General features: G+C 37.0%; 1 protein-coding gene across 1 annotated transcript in view; it reads left to right on the top strand.

Annotated features, from left to right (window-relative positions):
- The window catches only part of LOC122070655 (beta-adaptin-like protein C), a 22,395-nt gene extending 1,983 nt beyond the window's left edge, over positions 1-20,412 (top strand). The window contains exons 3-16 of the mRNA XM_042634849.1: positions 4,521-4,718; positions 4,888-5,001; positions 5,245-5,495; positions 9,163-9,298; positions 9,743-9,922; positions 10,014-10,106; positions 10,223-10,434; positions 10,534-10,597; positions 10,683-10,862; positions 17,650-17,742; positions 17,854-18,266; positions 18,851-19,040; positions 19,114-19,317; positions 19,946-20,412. Of these exons, the coding sequence (XP_042490783.1) occupies positions 4,521-4,718; positions 4,888-5,001; positions 5,245-5,495; positions 9,163-9,298; positions 9,743-9,922; positions 10,014-10,106; positions 10,223-10,434; positions 10,534-10,597; positions 10,683-10,862; positions 17,650-17,742; positions 17,854-18,266; positions 18,851-19,040; positions 19,114-19,317; positions 19,946-20,245 (2,628 nt within the window). The 3' untranslated portion in view covers positions 20,246-20,412. The remainder of the gene's footprint in view (positions 1-4,520; positions 4,719-4,887; positions 5,002-5,244; positions 5,496-9,162; positions 9,299-9,742; positions 9,923-10,013; positions 10,107-10,222; positions 10,435-10,533; positions 10,598-10,682; positions 10,863-17,649; positions 17,743-17,853; positions 18,267-18,850; positions 19,041-19,113; positions 19,318-19,945) is intronic.
- Positions 20,413-20,634: the final 222 nt, after the last annotated feature.

The raw sequence follows: 20,634 nt of genomic DNA on the forward strand, positions 1-20,634 counted from the left end.
AAAAAAAAAAAAAACTACAAAACATAATATAGAACGAACAACCCCTTCCTTAGCCAATTCTTCAGCCATTTCATTTGTGGTCCTCAGGTCCCAGTGAAATTAGTATTTCAGCCTAGATTCTAGTGCCAAATGAAATGAATGAGGCATGAGAATTGCCATGTCTCCTTTGAATTACTAATTATCCCACAATAACATTTTATGGAGTAAGCCTCCATTACCATTCTCTCATACACTTCAAATTGCAATTCTAAGCCCATCACTGGAGTCAATGATTCAACATGAATAGAATATGCTTCCTCAGTTGGACCTGAGTAAACGCCCACCACCTAGCTAAAGACAGAATAATAGCGCCTTGAGTCCCAAAAAGGCCATTTATAAAGGAGTATCAAAATTAAGCTTCGCAACTTGTTTTTGTTATATTTTAATCTTATCCTGATAAGATGAAACACTGATCTTCATCAATATTAAAATTCCTGTGGGAAGAAGAAGGGCTGGGGAAGGAAATCTATTGAGTGAAGCCATTGTGCATGTTGAGTAGCTGATCATTCCTGGTGACATTTTTGGATATGAATTTTAAGTATCATCTTGCTAAAATCAACTTCAAGCAAAGGGTTTGCTGCCAACTTTACTTATGGCAGGAAAAAAGAATAACTTATCCCATACATGACATGTTTAGTAAAAACTACTGTCATTGATCTGAATGAATATACAACTCTAAAAGACAAGATTTAGAGGCCTAAACAGAAGTCTTGGGGTTTTAGATTGCAGTATTGACGAATTTAAATTCTGAAGTAACATATGAAGACATAGTAATCTGTTCTTGTGCTAGGGTTGCAATTTGCAAATACTTTTTTGCAATTTATTTTTAAGCAAATGAAGTAGACAACTCAATTCATCATTTCTTGGTTATGATTTAGTAATTATCCATCAATGAGAGGTCATTCTCTTCAATATATCATATATTGCTCTGTAATCTTTCCGTTGACCCATATCATATTAGGATAATCTCCACCAGAAAGTGAGAAGATATGAACCTTACTGTGAATTGCATTTCCGCCTAACTTAATGGGTTCTTTGAGGATTCCATGTATCCATTTCCTTTTACGCTGCTGCCAATGTAACCATCAGTCTGCTTCACCAAAAGCAAGTCCCTAAAGTGCGTAAAGATGTTAGAACCATAAGCCTAGTGGGAATTATGTAGAAACTACTACCAAGTTAAATGAGTCACATCAAGACTCAAAGAGTGATGGTTTTGGTTGTAACTACATTCCAATTTTCATTTGTGAGTGGCAAATGAATCTCAAATGGTTCCTTGCAGTGAAAGAATTTTATTGTAATTGGGGTCTCAAGTGAAACAATGGAATACATAAGGGTTTCAGTCAATATGTAGCATCCCAGTATACTGCAATTCAACTGCCTTTCTCTTCCCATGCATCAGTTGGACTGAACTCTCTTAGGGTTTCAGTTTTTCTGATCTGTCACTAGATCCTTCCAACCACACTACATAGAACCTAGGAGAAAGTGATCTTTACCTTACTGCTTCCTTTATTAGTCCATAATTATCATTTCTCTGAAGTTTGTACGCTCTGTAATGATTTAATTATTTTTTTCAGAAATTGGGATGAGGCTGAGTTGTTGTGTATTTATCTTCTCTATTATAAAACACTGAAGAATCCATCTTTCTTTTAAATGCTTTTCCTTTCAGTTCTCTACATATGAAACCTATTTGTAGTAGTAGTTATGATTTTTACTCCAAATATTTATATTGTTAATCATATTTCATATATTATTTTTTTTAACATTTTTCATAGCAAAATATATATAAAAAAAAAAAAAGAAAAAAAAAAAGACAGTAAGAAAATATAATGAACGTATGGTGCACATGCCTCCCTTTTATCTCTCCAGATATTGGGTCTAGTTATTTGTTTACAATATGAAGGAACAATACTACTTTTAATTTCCTAATATAAAAAAAAAGAATGCTTAGGAAAATGGTACTTATTTGCTAATACATTGTTTGTTACATAGTTTTTAAGGCGGTAAGACGACGGAGGCGTTTGAGGTCTTTCGGAGCGCCTTAGCGATAAGGCAGGCAGGCATAAAGCGTCCCCTTATTGACTAAAGCGTTTCTGTGTAATTTTTTTATAAAACCAATCTATTTGGCTCAAATCCTAGTTGAATCATAGTACTCATATGTTAAATAAATATTAAAGGTTCATATTCATCAAGAAAACAAATCAATAAAGTGAACAAACTAAATTCATCTTCATCAGTCATCAATCATCAATATTCAATCATCAATCATCAATCATCATAACATATTAACATATAATATAAATACATAATTATGAAATAAAATTATAAATATAAAGAAAAAAAGACATAAAAAATACAAGTATTTATTATACTTATCTTCTTGATGCCAAAATGAGTGCCTAAGCCCTAAGGTCATCTACTATATTTCTACACCTGTCAAAGAAGAATGAAGCTCACCGCTGCCGGAGCAAAATGGTTGCCTAGATCAGTGGTTCTTCCTTGTTCCTTGATTCCTTCTCAAAGCCCTTTCTTAAAACCCTTTATAAAATCCAAACCCTATTTGTGAATCGTGTTTTTGTTTTGTTTGTTTTGGTTATTTTTGGTGGAGTAGAGCTGATCTCATACATCTCAAGTGTTAACAAAATCATACACTTACCAATAAAAAATCTATATTTGGAATCTTCATCAAGTAATTTTAAAATGTGTTAAAAAAAAAAAAAAAAAAAAAAAAAAAAAAAAACCATAAGGCGCCACTTCACGTAAGGCGGAGCACTGCTTTACCATCTCTAGACCGCATCAACGCCTTACCAGTGGCTTAAAAACTATGGTTTGTTAAAACTTAAAAATGACAAAACCGAAGATTTTAGGTTAAACAACTTAGAAGAGAACCATTCTCCTAACCATGACTAGTTCATTCCCTTCAAGATATGCTGTAAGTATCCTCAAAGAATAGTGACAGAAATAACCAATATACTTTATAAGACAATGCTTCCAATGACCAAAAAACTGATCCATGGTTTGTAACGAACTACTAAATCGTGGATATTCTTCACAAGGTTGCTCTGGCTTCAAAAAATGGAAGAGAAATAGAAGAACAATAAGAAGGTGAGAATGAAGAAAATTAACGGGGAGAGATAACTAGATGAGATACATGTCAGTACAAGCAACATTGGAAACTCAAGGGTCCCAGCCACAAGACCTGAAAATGGTAGAAACTGCTGCACTTTCACTAAAGCATTAGCAATATACCATTTACCTGCCTTGGCTGACTCTCCTCATCTTAATGTAAGTTACAATGCACTAGTACTATGTTTGATTTGGCTATAATTTCCCCAACAACTTGAATTCCTAAGCCTTTTATCTTGTTGGAAATGAAACTAAATGAGCCTTTCAACTTACACCAAAGTCATTCTAAAGGACAAGTTGATTTTCAGAGTGGACTTGAGAACTCCACATAATGACCCAAGACTTGAAGGAAATTGTTCACGTGCCCTTGCTCACACAATCTCCCCTGAGTAGTGTTGGGCTTCTTGAAAAGGAACATTATCTTACGGAACTAGAGATGCAAATACATCAGCTTTTGCTTTCATTTTTGTTAGGATGGAAAGTATCACAATGAGTTTGATAATCTCCTCATATCTTTTAATAGAATTCAGTTTGCTGCTAGCTTGTGTAGCTACCGCTAAACAACTTCTATGAGTTTGATGTCCTTTATGCTCCTGTTTTGCAAAATCATCCATCATGCAGTTTACCTTTTTAGGCATTTGAATGTGGTTAGTTTCGATTGAGTCTGGATCTCCCTGATCCAATAGGATAGTTGCTACATACCTTGCCTATCTGTTGTAAACTCAGAAATCCAGGTCCCCTAAGGCCTTCAGGTTCTACTGCCTATCACTTTTAATTATTAGATAACCAGCTTCTAATGTGTAACTTCTTGCGTGGTTTTAAACTCCATTAGAAATTTCTTGGCTCTACTTACTCCCTGTTATGCATGAATGTTATTTGAATCATAGTTGTCACAGAGACTAAGACCCAAGGCGTTGGAGGGGTGCCTAGGCAACAAAGTGCCTGCCTGGGGCGTGCAGTATCTTACCATATGTAATATATCAATGATAATATTGTATAATTATACTTATGTGCAGCATAGAAGCATATCAATGCAATATAATTATGCTAGTCACCTAATATGAGAAAACCAACATATAATAAACAAAGTGTTGGATATAATATAACTATATTCATAAAAAATAAAACAATAAACATAAATCGATGTAAACTTCTAAAGTGTCAATATGGTGTGCTGTTGCCTTGGACCCAAGAAAGAGCCTGGATAGTGGATGCCTAAGCGACGCTTTGACAACTATGATTTGAATGAAAAATATAATTACTGCTTTATATTTTATTTTTTGTGCCCAGATACCCCCCCTCTCTTCTTCTTCCCTTGAAAACTTACTGTTTCTTTTCTTTTGTAAATATGCCTTTAGGATAAGAAAAAGGATGCTGTAAAGAAGGTGATTGCTGCTATGACGGTTGGGAAAGATGTTTCTTCACTGTTCACTGATGTCGTGAACTGCATGCAAACAGAGAATCTCGAACTGAAGAAACTTGTTTATTTGTATCTGATAAACTATGCTAAAAGCCAACCTGACCTAGCAATACTTGCTGTAAATACCTTTGTGAAGGTAAGATATGTAACATGCAATTGATACTTTGATCTTAGTTGGAGTTCAGAAGATCTGAATGTTCTCAAGTACCTCATGATTCCATACACACTTACATTAAATGTGTTGTCTAAGTATATGCTTATGTGCATGCATACTTAACTTTTTTAATTTCTGATGATCATTGCAGGATTCACAGGATCCAAATCCTTTGATTCGTGCATTAGCTGTACGGACAATGGGATGCATCCGTGTTGATAAAATCACAGAATACCTATGTGACCCCCTTCAGAGATGTCTCAAGGTTATCTATTTTGAACAGTGATTCCCCTTCCTTCGATGTACCATTAAAATTCATATTGCTTGTTAATTAGTAGCATTATAATTATTTCTATTCTTCTCCTTTTCTCATTCAAACTTGTGAAATTGTTTCTTCTTCAGTGGACTATATCATCTGTGTACCAGTTGAATGATTGCAGTATTATAAAGGAACTTTAGTGATTGTTGACATTGAATTGATGAATATTTTCCTTATTTTCATTGACAGGACGATGATCCTTATGTTCGAAAGACAGCTGCCATTTGTGTTGCTAAACTTTATGATATAAATGCGGAGCTAGTGGAAGATAGGGGATTCTTGGATACTCTCAAGGATTTGATTTCGGACAATAATCCAATGGTTGTGGCAAATGCTGTGGCTGCTCTTGCAGAGATCCAAGAGAATAGTAGTAGACCAATATTTGAGATCACAAGTCCTACACTTACAAAACTCTTGACTGCTCTGAATGAGTGCACTGAGTAAGTCCCCCCTCCCCCCCCTCTCCTCTTCCTTTTTTCACGAACCTGACTGGTAATTGTCATACGGCTGAAAATAGGCTCCATATTTATGGGAGCTACAAGATATTTTCAACTTGCAATATGCTTACTCCAGTAAGGAGTAAGGACATGTTCATTTCATCCTTCTAAATTACATATGAATCATTTTCTTTTCTCTCTTTTTTTTTTTTTTCAAACGCCTCTACTACTGCTAGTGTATTATGTTTCAGCTTACATGCATCTGCTCAGCATACTGGGTTAGGATCGAAGATAGCTTACGGGTGGTTTTGGTCTTCTGTTTATTTCTGTCAAACTATCACTTTTTGTGGTATTTATGTTATTGACACTGTGACCCTAAGTTCATGCCATCATGCTTAACTTTGTTTTAGGCAGTAATGGTGGTGTAGATTTTATGTAAATTTACATTGGATTTTCTTTACTTTCCAGATCTTTAGGTAGCTCTAATGTTGAATGATATAATTTAATTGGCACCCAGAAGTAGCTGGGGGAGTCTTTCTGAGCTGAGTTGAATTGCGTTTAATATGTTAGAGTGAATATCAACAAGAAGTTGAGGTTTTTTAAGTTATCAATTTTAAGTTTATTTAAATCAAGTTTTAGATGTGCACGAATATCCAATTTCAGAGTTATGGTGGCCTAGGTCTGATTGGATGAGGAAAAGGGACAACAGAATCTGGAAAATTAAATAAAAATCAGAAAAGATATAAAATCTGAATCAGGGTCAAAACAGAAGGGGCTTAAATGATGACCAAAATCCAGGATTCTAGACCTAGAATTTAGAGGCTGAAAGAAGATTAGTTTGGAGTCAGACATCAGTACATCACAAAATATGCACCAAGCGAATAAATTTATTCAATAATCAAACTTCATTGTACCGCTTCTACTATTAATCGTAGATGAACTTTGATCACTAAGAAGCTTCTAAGCAAGTCCTCAAGTGAAAACAAAAGTTTTGTCACAAGATGGTATTTAATCATAACTTTCTGATGGCACTAGTAATTATGAAAAACAAGCAAGTTTTGACATCTAAAAAGCACATTAAAAAGTATTCATGCACATGATGCGACGTGGATATGGTGTGTGATATGTGTTGTCCTAAGTCCTAACTCACTTTTTTATTTAATATTTTTAGAATTAGATACATTCCATTATTTGCAGATGCTCCTTAGATACACTAAGGACTGATTTGGATGCAAGTTATTGTTTTAACCTAATTGTTTTCTTTTACCATGCTTTACATTTGTGGTCACTAATTTCATGGTGCAAGTTCATAATTGCGGACTTTTGTTCCAATGTTTTCATTTTTGGATATCAATTGGTGAATCCATTTAACTTACTAATTTTTTAAGATCATTACTAATTGCTTTCTTGTAAGTTGTATGATAATTGTGTTCAATAGGTCAATGTAACCTTCCTTGTTCGTATATCCATCTTTGCCAAGCCCATCTATTCTAAGATTAGGCACCTAGATGAATCCAACTCCTATATGTACATGATGAGGTCAAAGACAAGCAAGAGCTAGACCGATAAACTAATAATCGAGAAACCAACCTAGCTCTGGCTACTTGCATGTTGCTAATTAATCAGCAACGGAATCAACAGATATGCTGCCCTAGCTGAACAAGATGTTCAAAAGAGAGGCAAAAGTCCTAATCTGCCTAATTTGATGAGACATTCTCTGCAGGCCAAGTCTATCTTCCAAGTGACAACCCACCATTTAGCTAGGTCCCCCTTCATGAGTAAATCATTATGGCCAAGTCAATTGGCATGGACAATCCCCTCTGGGAGGACTAGCATCTCTTCACAAATGGGGTCTAATGTAGGAGTAGATTACAAGAAGCTAAACCCTACAATGTATAACCCCAAACATTACAACTAGTAACCCAATACTAACAAATTACCCCTGAAGATGCTTTAGAATGAAGGAAACAAAACCCAGGAATAATTCCACACAAGAACAATGCAATCCAACAAGAAAAACCCAACAAAGAGACCATCGGCCAGGAGAGAGAAAATTCCCTGCGCAGCCTTAGAGAGAATGGTGTGACTTCAGCTGGAGAGCTCAGAATGAGCTGCAACTTGGATCGAAGGCGGTCCCTAGGGAGGGTACAAAAACCTAAAAATTTGAAGGACTTCTCACGGCTGGTTGATGAGATAATTACTTTCTTGAGAATCAAACCTAGGAGAGAGAATGAGGAGAATTCTGCAGGAACAACAGCTTGTCTATTTCAGAATACCTTCAAGAGATGATCGATTGATCTTCTTAGAGTGTAGAACCAGTCCCCCAAAGGATCTGCAGGTCAGATCTTAGACTTGGGCAGCAATGGAGGTCGATTGGTTTTAAGAACTTGAATCCTTTGGCTGATCGATTGTGACTCTTGTTGTTCTGGACAGAGTTGGTTCTTCTTGAAGGCTGATGACAATAACAGTAAACAAAGAAAAGAATTGAATGCCGAAACAAAGGAGAAATAAGGGAAGGTGGGAGAGTAAGTGGCTATCTCAGCCTGGGCTTCTCATCCACAGCTATCCCAGCTGCTCTAAGCAATAAACTGCAAATTATCTTTATTCAAATCTGAAATTATGAGTATATAAGCTCCTCTATTTAAACAGCGCAGAATAGCAATCCCAACATAACTAGGAGCTAGTTTCCAAATATGACTGAATAGCAATCCCTACATAACTAGGAACTAGTTTCCAAATAGGACTAGACACTCCTAGTAGTACTTGGACTCATAATAGGACTAGGAATATAACTCCAACATGGAGTAAGTTACTTAACTAAGAGTCCATATAGGACATAACAATCGGTGGGCCCAATGGGCCATTATTCTAACAACTAATTCAGTCACTTGAAGTGGACTTATGTGTGGTTCGATAGGCCTTTCTTGGCTGGGCCTTTCTTCCTTTGATAGATCCTCCCAAAGTGTGGATCTACATCAGGGTCATCCATGACATCTGTACCTGTATGCATATACTTCTGAATTTTGATCCCATGTGATCTCTCAAGGCTCCTCAATAGCAACAATGGAGTTTTGACCACTAAGCCTCCATTGAGATTCATCTTGTTTATTTTTCTGCGATGGGGTGAGCATATCTGCACGATTAAATGCAGCAAAGAGGTGGTATTCTACACTGGAGTGATACAGCCAGTCTCCAGAATCTGTAGAGGCCATTTGACGAGTTTAGGGTAGTTCCGTAATGGGAAATCCTGAAGATAACAATGTCTTTGTATCTCCATACTGTGGAAAATATCTTATAAATGTCACTAGTTGCTCATGTTTGCAATCAAAATCCATTTTCCGTTGCTGCATGGAGTCCATGATGCCATGTGTCTGGTACCTAGCATACAGCAAATGATCGAGGACATGGTACCAAAGTTTTCTTGCTATGCGTCTCTTTGTTATGTGAGGCAAATGTGTGGATGTGTGTGAATTGTTTTCCAGTGTGAAGCATATGCAAGTGTCTTCTTTCTTGTGAGTTGCTTACAGCCAAAGGCTTGAATTTTCGTGGGAGCCAATTATTTCCTTACTCTTTATGGGGGGAAGAGTCAGAGTCAATGCTTTTGGGTGTTTTGGTAGTGCTTTTCAAGTGACTAGCACTGACTTCTATTGAATTTTTGTATATTGTGTAGATGGGGTCAGGTTTTCATATTGGATGCTCTTTCCAAGTATAAGGCAGCTGACGCTCGTGAAGCTGAAAATATAGTGGAGCGAGTTACTCCAAGACTGCAACATGCAAACTGTGCAGTTGTACTTTCGGCTGTTAAGGTAAATCCTTCAATTAACGAACATTTACAGTCTAACAATGTACAGTTTGGACTCTGGAAGTTGGAAGCTCCTATCAGTTCAGGATTCCTAATTAAGGATTCTAGGTGAGGGTTAACTTGAGCTGTTGGATTGTCCTCCCACTTTCTGATGGAAACCCTATGGTTGGCTTGAATTCAAACTCCACAATTTTAGGTGAAGGTTTGAATTCCTTTGTTCATGTGAACTGAATTTGGTGATTAGACAACTAACTCATTGAGTCCTGATCTGTTCCACTTGATCCAATGGATTTCAGTTGTTTCATGGCAACATGGATTCTTGAGGATCCGAAAAGATTCTCAATATCTCTGTTAAATGCTGTCCTGTTTGTTGACATGATTACTTGAGTCTCACTTAGTTTCTCACGGCGTCTGTGCATTTGATCATGCCACAAATGGCTTGCTACAGATGATCCTTCAACAAATGGAACTCATTACCAGCACAGACGTGGTCCGAAATCTTTGCAAGAAAATGGCTCCTCCTCTTGTGACACTGCTTTCAGCAGAACCTGAGATACAGTATGTCGCACTGAGGAACATCAATCTTATTGTACAACGGCGTCCTACCATCCTTGCACACGAAATCAAGGTGATTTAAATTGTCCCCTCCTTTTAATATCATTCAACTGTTGCAGTTGTGGGAATAAAGCAACTAATGTATACCTAATTTCTGTTACTAGGTTTTTTTCTGCAAATATAATGATCCAATTTATGTTAAGATGGAGAAGTTAGAGATTATGATAAAGCTCGCGTCTGACCGGAACATTGACCAGGTACATTTTTCTACTAGTATCTTGAACATTGTGATATCTATAGCCTGCTCTGGAATATTGATCTTCTGATAAATTTGTTCTGTACACCTTCGGCCTGCCCCCACACCTTTCTCTAGGTTCTGTTGGAGTTCAAAGAGTATGCAACAGAAGTTGATGTAGATTTTGTTAGAAAGGCAGTCCGTGCTATTGGTCGTTGTGCCATAAAATTAGAGAGAGCAGCCGAGCGGTGCATAAGTGTTTTACTTGAGCTGATTAAAATAAAAGTAAACTACGTTGTCCAGGAGGCTATTATTGTGATCAAAGATATTTTTAGAAGATATCCCAACACGTGAGTCACAGCCTTTCTGGTGCTTCCCACTATTGTGTACGCTGAAATTTTTTGATCTCTTCATTCCAAGTTTATTGGCATTGTTTGTTTCCTTTACAGCTATGAGTCCATCATTGCAACACTTTGTGAGAGCTTAGACACCCTAGATGAACCAGAGGCAAAGGTATTTCAATTTCTACTTGGTAGCTTTATAGCTTCTTTTATCTTTATGCATGTTTGGAATACAAAATTTCTTTTCTTTGTCACAGGCATCAATGATCTGGATTATTGGTGAGTACGCAGAAAGAATTGACAATGCTGATGAGCTCCTTGAAAGCTTTTTGGAGACATTTCCTGAAGAGCCTGCCCTAGTGCAGTTGCAATTGCTCACTGCAACTGTCAAACTATTTCTGAAGAAGCCAACTGAAGGCCCTCAACAAATGATTCAGGTAAACTGTTTCTACTGTCTACTCCCCCAATTCTGTTTTGTGGGCTTATATTTCATGATAAATCTCATGAACAATGCAATTACCAACAAAAAAGAAAGTGCATGAACAATGTTAAACTGTCCTAATTGTCTGTACAAAAGTTTCTTAGATACCTTATTATTATTATTTTTTGGGTGGTCTTCCTGGAAATCGGTTGGTCACTTGTAATACTTTTCTCCTACTAGTGGTACCTCCAGCTACCTGTTAACACCAATACTTCTATCATCTTCTGAGTTGTGAACACAACCAACTCCATCCCCCACGTCCCAAACAACAATAGAATGTCAAATTCAGCGTGTGTTGCATTTGCTAACAAGAGCTGACCCACTAAATTTTGAAATTTGGAAAACCCTGCAAATCTGCCGTATTCCCTTGGTTAGTATTTTGTGCATTAAGCCCAAACCCGAATACATATCCCAAAATGATACTTATACTCAATGGAACTCCAGGTGTAATTTGGGTCCATTGGGAGAGGGGGGTTGATCAGGTGTAATCTAGTTTTGGATCCATTGAAAGAGTATACTTGGTGAAGTCCAGAGTTTAGAATAGAATCTAGGAAATCACATAGGTAGGGACCACACTTAGGACCAGGATCCAAATTGAAATTTTGAAGGAAAAATCCGCAAATTAATGTAATTTAGAAAATAAAAACTACTTATTTTAGTATTAACCACACACTATCTAGGTCTGTACTTGTCAGAAAATACTTTTGAGATTTCAGAAATTAGAAAAATGAAGAAGAGGTGGTAACTGGAACTTAAGAAGGAGCTGTAACTTCTAAAATATGAAGTGAACAGGGCTGGGGTCGGCTAAATGGATTTATTTTTCCAATCAGTTTTATTCAAAGCCATACTTGTTACAATTTCTAAGCTATGCATGTCTTTCCTCACCACTTCTCCTAGAGTCATTGTAGGCCTACCCTTGACTCTTTTAGCTCTTTCAATATGAACCAAATCATCTCTCCATACAAGAGCATTCAAAGCCTCCACTACACAACCATACCACCTCAAACACCTTTTTCTTAACTTTTCATATACCAACAGCTTGGAACTACTTCTAAATTAGCTCCAATTTGTTGATTCTTATTTTGTCTTTTTTTAATTTTGACCACTCATCCATCTCAGCTACACAGATTTTTTTTTTTTTACTGTGCAACAGGTCCATACATCATCATGAGTCGAATAGATGTGCTATAAAATTTTCCTTTAGGGCTTTGAGGGAATACATCGATCACACACGACACTTTGGATGAATGCCTCCACTCCATCCACCCTATTCTAATTCTGTATGCAACATCATCCTCAATCTCTCTTTCTTTATTTATGACTGAACCTTGGTACCTAAATTTTTTACTCTGCGGTTTCTCCCTATCATCAATTTTCACACCTCACTTTTAGTCCTATCGTTACTAGAGTTACAAATCATATACTCGGTTTTTGTTCTACTTATCTTAAACTTTTGATCCCAAGGTTGATTTCTATTATTCCAATGTTGTATTTATCCTTGATTTTTGTTTCACTGATTGAAGCAATATCATCCGCAAAAAGCATATACCAAGGTATTTGATCTTGAGTATCTCTAGTCAGCTCTTCTATGTTTAGCGCAAACAGATACGGGCTTAAGGCTGATCCTTAATGTAAGTCAATTGGGAATTCACTACCCTGCCCCTACACTAGTCACAACACCATTATGCATATTTTTTAATTTCTCCACATGTTTACTCGAAACACTTTTCTTCTCTAATACTTGCCAATACTCTCTAGGGACTTTATTGTGAGCCTTTTCTAAGTCAATAAAGACCACATGGAGATCTTTCTTCCATTCTTTAAATCTTTCCACTAGTCCTAAGCAAATAAATTACTTTTTTGGTTGATCTTCTGTCATAAAACTTAATTGGTCATCCGGAATATTAGTTTCTTGTCTGAAGCAAGTTTCAATTACTCTCTTCCCTATTTCATTTTATGATTCATAAGTTTTATTCCTCTATAGTCATTACAGCTTTAAATATCATCTTTATTTTTATAAATCAGGACCACAATGCTTCTCTTCCATTCATCTAACATTTTTTTGTCCGCATAATCTTATTAAACATTCTATTTAGCCAAGTTATTCCACAAATTCCTAAACGCTTCCACACCTCGATTGGAATACCATCTAGACCTATAGTTTACCTATTTGCATCTTCTTTAAAGCTTCCTTTACTTCGAACACCCAATTTTTTTGAATATATCTAAGACTAGTGGTTTCTTGATTGTTATTACAACCTTCTAAAACACTATTGCTTGTATTGTTTTTCATTTAGTAAGTTGTAGAAATAGCTTTTCTATCTCTTTAATATCCTCATCACTTTGTTATATTTTATCATCTTCATTTTTAATGCGTCTAATATGGTTAAAATATCTACTTGTCCTATCCCTCACTTTAGCTAATTATATATATATATATATATATTTCCCCTTCCTTTATGCTCAAATTGTTATGGAGATCATTAAATTTCACAGTCCTTGCTTTTCGTACTATCTTTATTTCATTTCTAGCAAATTTGTTCCCTTTTAATCATCCTCATCCTTTGTCTTTTGTCAAGTTTTGAAAATAGATTTCTTAGCCTTGATGTCTGCTTGAATATCATTAATCATCATCTCGCCACTAAGTTTCCCTAAATGAATGTCGCTTTCCCTTAGATTCGTATAGAACTTCTTTGGCTGCATTTTTAATATAAATAGCCATCTTGTTTCACATCATGTTAGTGCTCCATCAAAGTTCCACTTTTCCATGTTTTACTAATTTATAAATAAATGTCTTCAAGTTTTCTCCTTTGAGGATTCACCAACTTATCCTATGGCAACTAATCTCACATTTTCTTTGATTTAGTGTTTTAGAACACATGTCTATGACCATGAATCTATGTTGCATGGTTAAGCCCTCCCCTTAGATAACCTTACAATCATTACATAATAACCTATCGGTTCATCTAGTTAGAAAGAAATCTATTTAGCTACTATTTTGACCATTTTTTAAGGTTATTAAATGTTCTCTTTTCAAAGCATGTGTTTATTATTGATAAATCATATTCAAAATTATATCCTTCATAATTTCTTTCGTAACCTTTGCTCTCTCTTCCAACATCTCCATTTAGATTGCTCCCTACAATACTCTTTTTTCTTCAACTAATTCCTTAAATTAATCTATTCATGTGCTTGCAAAATTGTTTCTTAGTATTTTCATCCAATATTATTTGGGGTGTGTAAGAATTAATTATATTGTTTTACCTCTTTCCCTAACACCAGTTTGGTGGATATTATCCTATCATCATTTCTTTTAACATCTACATCATTTTTTTAATCTTTATCTACTATTATTCCTACCCCACTTCTATAATTTTTATCCCCAGGATAACAAAGTTTATAGTCATATAATTCCTTGGTTTTCTAACCCTTCCATCTAGTCTCTACATAGAAGTTATGTTAATTCTTCTTCTTTTCATTAACAAACAAACTGAGCCTAATACCAACTTAGTGACATCAGCTACATGGATCCGTGCATAACAAAATAAGGAAAACTGATGTCCAAACAAAATAGGAGAAATGAAAGTAGAGAAAAGAGGCACAAACCAGCAAGTCAAGAGAATCTTAGCTAAAGGGGTTGACTACACAGATCCTTACCCTCCAATAGGCTCTATCCTCGAGGTCATACTTGGGACAGGACCTAAGACTATGCATGTCATTCATCACTATTTCTCCTATGGTCATTTTAGGTCTACTCCTAGCTCTTTTAGCTCCTTCAATCGGAATCAAATCATTCCTTACTGGGGCATCTCCAAGCTTCTGTTGAACATGACCATACCACCTCAAGCTACTTTCTCAGAACTCTAATACGTAATTCCTTAATTTATCCTTTCTACTTTTCATTATATGTATCAATTCGAAACTCATCCTATTAAAGTTCCTATGTTTCAATATGCTAATCTACTCCTAAAGTTTTGGACTGGACTTTTACCCACACTCGTCTATGATGTGAGAATCTTTCTCACTTGTCATCGCCAGTGTTCGAAATATCAGTCAAAACCACCAAGATTTCTTGAAATAATTCGGTTTCAATGAAGGTTGAAATTAAACTGGGTGCGACTCAACAGGAATGCATAGTTTAGATCGAAATTTTGACATTTGGCTGAAATTTCCATTTCGGTACAAAACAGTATATAAAAGCATTGTTTCGATGAAAATGAGTCTCAATTTTTACCCGTTTCAAGTGGTTTCTCTCCTGTTAGAGGGGAAAAACTCTCCATAAAAAATAAAAAAATAAAAAAATTTATACTAAAAAAAAAAGATTTGGTATTTTCTTGCTACATCACCTACATTTCTTGGTGGAACAAGTATGGGACTACTAAAACGAATCTACAACAACTATTTGTTGCATTTGAGCAAGATTTGTGTAAGATTCAAAGGTATACCCTTTTTCCCCTAAGGTTTTGAGCCTTCCTGGAACCATATGCGGTACTGAACTGACCGAGAGTTGGAGTAGCGGTTTTGTATGGGTGTTTTAACCTTGGTTGTACACTTGTACTTTGTTACACTTTGACATAGTGTAATAGTAAATGGTTTTTCTTTATACCTAATGCATATTTTAGTTATTTTCATTGAATTTTGTGTTTTGTAATACTAAATTATGCTTTAATAGGCTATATTTGAGAAAGTATACAATAGGATATGGTGTATACTACCACCCTTGAGTATGATACCAAACTACCATTTTGGTTTTTTTTTTCTCATACAATCTAAAGGTTCAAACATGTTTAGAAATGCTTAATTAGGGTTTCCCTGAAGTTTCAAGCCAAAATATGGCCATTGACCGCCGAAATTGCCAAATGAAGTCTCCAGCCGAAACATGTAGAGCTTCAGTTAAAACTCGAAATATTTAGGTTTTGACCAAAATCCGAAACTAAGGTCGAAACCGAATCTCAAACCTTGGTCACTGCTATCAGGTGCTGAAGCGGTGCATCTCTAACAGGGTATCTAGAATGAAAGAGATGATAAATTCCAGCAAGTTAAAATGGAACCGGAAAACTGAGGATGTGCCTAGTTCCAGAAACAAGGAATAGGTAGGAGGAGGAAGACTAGAATCAGATAATGAGGATGAGGAATAGAACTGACTGAGATGGAGTATTATTAAGAAGAAACCAAACCAGAGAGGAATATATCAACCAACCCAATATAGATGGTCTCCAATGAGAAGCAACCAGCAGTCATAAACTAAGAAATCTTTACATTCTAATGTAATCAACTTTTATTTTTTTATTTTTTTATTTTATTATTTTATTATGTTATTATTTTTTTATTTTTTTGGGGTGGTGGAGGGGGAGGTACGTAATGATATCTATATTTCTAAAAAATTTGAGGACTAAGAAATCTGTAAAATCTCTTCTTTTTTTTTGGTGCTAATGACTGGTATCCTGGCCTTCGGCCTAACTAGTCCCGTGGGCCCATACTGACCCCACAATCGCATGGACCGGGGTTGAATGAGAACCATTCAACTTTCATTGAAAGCAGTGAAGAGCATTAAACAATCCCGTGTGAATGGCCCCAAGGAGGTAAGAGGAGTCAAACTCAGAACCACACGCTTTCTGAGGCGAAGATTCCTTGCCAACTCGGCTACCCCCTTGGGGTTATAAATTATTTGACAAGTCCCTTACAACAATCTAAAACTGAAACAAAGTTTAAAACTAAACTGGACTGAGTACTTGCCACCGTAACTCTATATAGTCACCTATGATGATTCAAACACTGGAATCAGACCCCACATCGAATTAATTTCTGTTTACAAAAATACCCAATGAAAAATTAAATACCATAACCACCGATATTGGAATTGATGGCCATATTTAGTCTGGCTCTCCATGGCCTGGGCTTCGAAACTGGGTCCTGTTTGTCTAGTCAGGCTAGTGCAACTACATCGGTACTCGGGACCAATGGAAGAGGGGGATTCAACTAGAGCGGAATTGCTACTTCCATGGGTTTGGACTTTTCCATCAAGGAGGGTGTTATTAATTTTTTTGTAGAGGGTGATTTAATTACTGTTATTGATTGGATGACTCTTATTTTTGTGGAGCTCTGCCAATATCATAAAACAGATGACCTTTTTGGCCTCTCAAGTGAATTGCTCATTCCATTGGAAGCCAAGGTCACCAAAGGACTTGGCAAACCTTATGGCTAAGCAATAGGATAGAAGACCAAGGTGGTATCCCAGGAACACCTTTTCATTGTAATAATTTGGCAATTTTGTTGCTTTCCAGTTTTGGTTGATGGTAGATTTTTCCTGTTCTAGTGTAATTGGGTTGTATACCTCTTTTGATTTTACTAAATACAATTCTGTTCCTGTTTCCCAATCCCCACCCGTCACCCCCCAAATGAAAAAGAAAGTTTGTAGCATGTACATACTTACAAAAAGGAAAAAAAAAAATCTAGGTGTGTACAACCGGATGGGCTTAGAGCTTGTGCCTGAATTCCAATAGTGGGTTTCTGCATTCCTCCACTTGCTGATAGAAAAATGTATAACTTATGTGAGGTCACTGCTAAGCCACCAGCAGCGGCAGCACCTATAGAACTTGATGGAAGAATGATAAGTCATGATCCTGCTGCTGCTCGTTGTAGGAAGCGTATTGTAAAAACTTTTGAAAGGCTTATTGTGTGTAATTAATCATTAATTCTTCTGCTTGAATCTTACTAACCTTTTATTGCATCCTGTTTATCAGGTTGTTCTTAATAATGCTACTGTGGAGACAGATAATCCAGATCTCCGGGATCGTGCCTACATTTATTGGCGTCTTCTTTCAACCGATCCTGAGGTATATTTATTCATGCATACACAACCGTATACTGTTAGAATATTCCTTATTCCTCTAAGATTGTATTCTATTCACTCAATCAGGACAAACTCCTGAATATATGTATTTCAGGCAGCAAAAGATGTTGTGTTAGCTGAAAAGCCCGTCATCAGTGATGATTCAAACCTACTGGATTCTTCACTTCTTGATGAGCTTCTCGCAAACATTGCAACTCTTTCTTCAGTTTATCATAAGCCTCCGGAGGCCTTTGTCAGCCGTGTTAAAACTGCAATTCAGAGGCCAGAGGATGAGGAATATCCTGAGGGAAGTGAAACAGGCTATTCTGATACCCCTGCTCAAGCTGTTGAAGGTGGAAGTCCAGCACCAAGCAGTTCAAGTAGTAGTCCATATGCTGCAACAAGGCAGCCAGCACCTGCTCCTGCACCACCACCAGCCCCTGCTGCTCCAGTACCAGACCTACTTGGTGATATTATAGGCCTGGATAATGCACTTGTTCCTGTTGATGATCCTACAACACCTGCTGGGTGAGGATTATGTTCTTGACCATTTATATTAGTGGGACAACACCTTCTTGTCTTTTTTAACTTTCATAGCATATAATCTTCTGGACTCGAGTATATTTAAGATTTTATGGGCCTTTACACTGTTGGTTTCTGAAGTGCAGACCAATGCTTGACCATTGACCATTGTGGGGTTTTTTTTTTTCTCATTTAAAGTATGTTTCAACTAAGAGATACAGGGTTTGGGGTTCCTCTACTGTTGGTAACAAATGGCTTTGGTCACTTGCATTATGGCTGACGTGTGGGAGTTCAGTTGGAACTCATTGCAGACATTAGTGGGGTCCCAAAATGACATTGCATTGGTTCATGAAGGTTGGACCAATAAGAGTAGACCAAAGGATTGAGTTTGGTTAAGAAAAACCGAATTGAATCCAACCTGTTGCCACCTCCACAATACTAGAACTATCCCATTTATTGTTTGAGCACAGTATTTACATTTCCCCCCACCCCACCAAGAAAGAAAAAAGAAAATTCCTGGCTCTGTCCCTGGATTTAGGTCACATCATGTTGTCTGACACTTGGATGATCTTTTAAAAATGTATTTGCAGCCCTCCTTTACCTGTTCTACTACCAGCATCAAGCGCTCAAGGTCTGCAGATCAGTGGACAGCTTACACGGCGTGATGGACAGATATTTTACAGTTTATTGTTTGAGAACAATTCACAGACCACTCTTGATGGTTTCATGATTCAGTTCAACAAGAATACATTTGGTCTTGCACCTGCTGGGCCCTTGCAGGTAATAAATTTGTGTTTATTTGAGTATTTTTCCAACTCTATGCATCTACTTGATTAATTTTTCTGTTGATTAGGTCCCACCAGTGCAACCTGGCACATCAGCAAGGACACTTCTGCCTATGATATTGTTCCAGAATCTCTCTCCTGGTCCTCCAAACACCCTTTTGCAGGTTGCTGTGAAAAATAATCAACAGCCAGTGTGGTACTTCAACGATAAAATTTCATTGCTAGTCTTCTTTTCTGAGGATGGGAGAATGGAGCGTGCACACTTCCTTGAGGCAAGTCATTCTAGTTGACAGATTGCTTCTGCTCTGCATGCTATCTTTTTTCTTTTTCAAGGAAACAGAAGAGATCCTTATATCTGTGGTAAAATATTTACAAGGTTCTAGATCTCTCGACAAGTTTTGTAGTAACCAGCCTAAAGGACATCCAATGCAAGCTAACTTGTTGGAGGTGCCTTAGAAGCTATTACATGAGCCACCTGTACCATGTCAACCATAATGAAGTTGATCTCATCCATTAGTTCTTTCAGTCAACTTCCACCTCTAAACAAGTGATGCCCTCTATTTACAGTGAAATGCATCCATAGATCATGGATAAGTGTCTGCTGAGCTAAAGATGCCATTGTATGATTCCCTTCCTCTGATACAAAAACTCCATTGCTTGTTGCTTGCCTTCAACACTGCACCATATGCTGATAGGCCTTCTTGATAAGATGTGGCATTCGTTGATATGCATTCTTGCTTCTTGTGCTGCAAATTTGATCTCATTTTTCTTAGATCATCATTGTGTGTCATTCCATATTCTGTTTTAATCTTTTCAATCCACCTATAGGAGAAATCAAGACCAATTCAGAATGCAATCTTTTTTGCGTCTGTTTATTTTGCATCGTCTATACTTTTGCAGACGTGGAAGTCCCTACCAGATTCAAATGAGGTCACAAAGGACTTGCTAGGAGTCGTGGTGAACAGTGTGGATGCCACTCTTGACCGTCTGGCTGCATCCAACATGTTTTTTATTGCCAAGCGGAGGCATGCAAACCAAGAGGTGTTGTATCTCTCGGCTAAGATCCCTCAAGGAATTCCATTCCTGATTGAACTCACAGCAGTTGTTGGTATCCCTGGTGTGAAGTGTGCAATCAAGACACCAAACCCTGAAATGGCACCACTGTTTTTTGAAGCCATTGAAGTACTTCTCAAGGGCTGATGGAGTTGGCTCTGCTTGTAAGCTACTGTAAAATGTATGGTTCAGGATTTTGAGTAATTTTTCTCAAATCTTATTTTTTGGGTTTGCCCGGATCTGAGTGGTTAAAGCAGGGAGTGTTCTGTTCTGGGTGAGGCTTGAGGGTTGATTAAATAGTTCACTTTTGCAAACGTGATTTCCCTCGTTAATTTTTGTTACACGAGTTGCTTGGAACTGTTCCATAAGATTTTCTTTTTCCCATTGTTATGGAATAATAATTTGGGAGGGGGTTCCCTAAAAGGCAGTGTGGCCCCTGCGCCAATATATGGTCCAATAGGAGCATTAATATAAGTATCTACAATGGTGGGATTTTCACCTTTCATGAGGGGTGGGATGGTCGTTTCATCCCATCT

Source organism: Macadamia integrifolia, unplaced genomic scaffold, assembly GCF_013358625.1.
Source record: "Macadamia integrifolia cultivar HAES 741 unplaced genomic scaffold, SCU_Mint_v3 scaffold961, whole genome shotgun sequence".
Taxonomy (NCBI): Eukaryota; Viridiplantae; Streptophyta; class Magnoliopsida; order Proteales; family Proteaceae; genus Macadamia; species Macadamia integrifolia.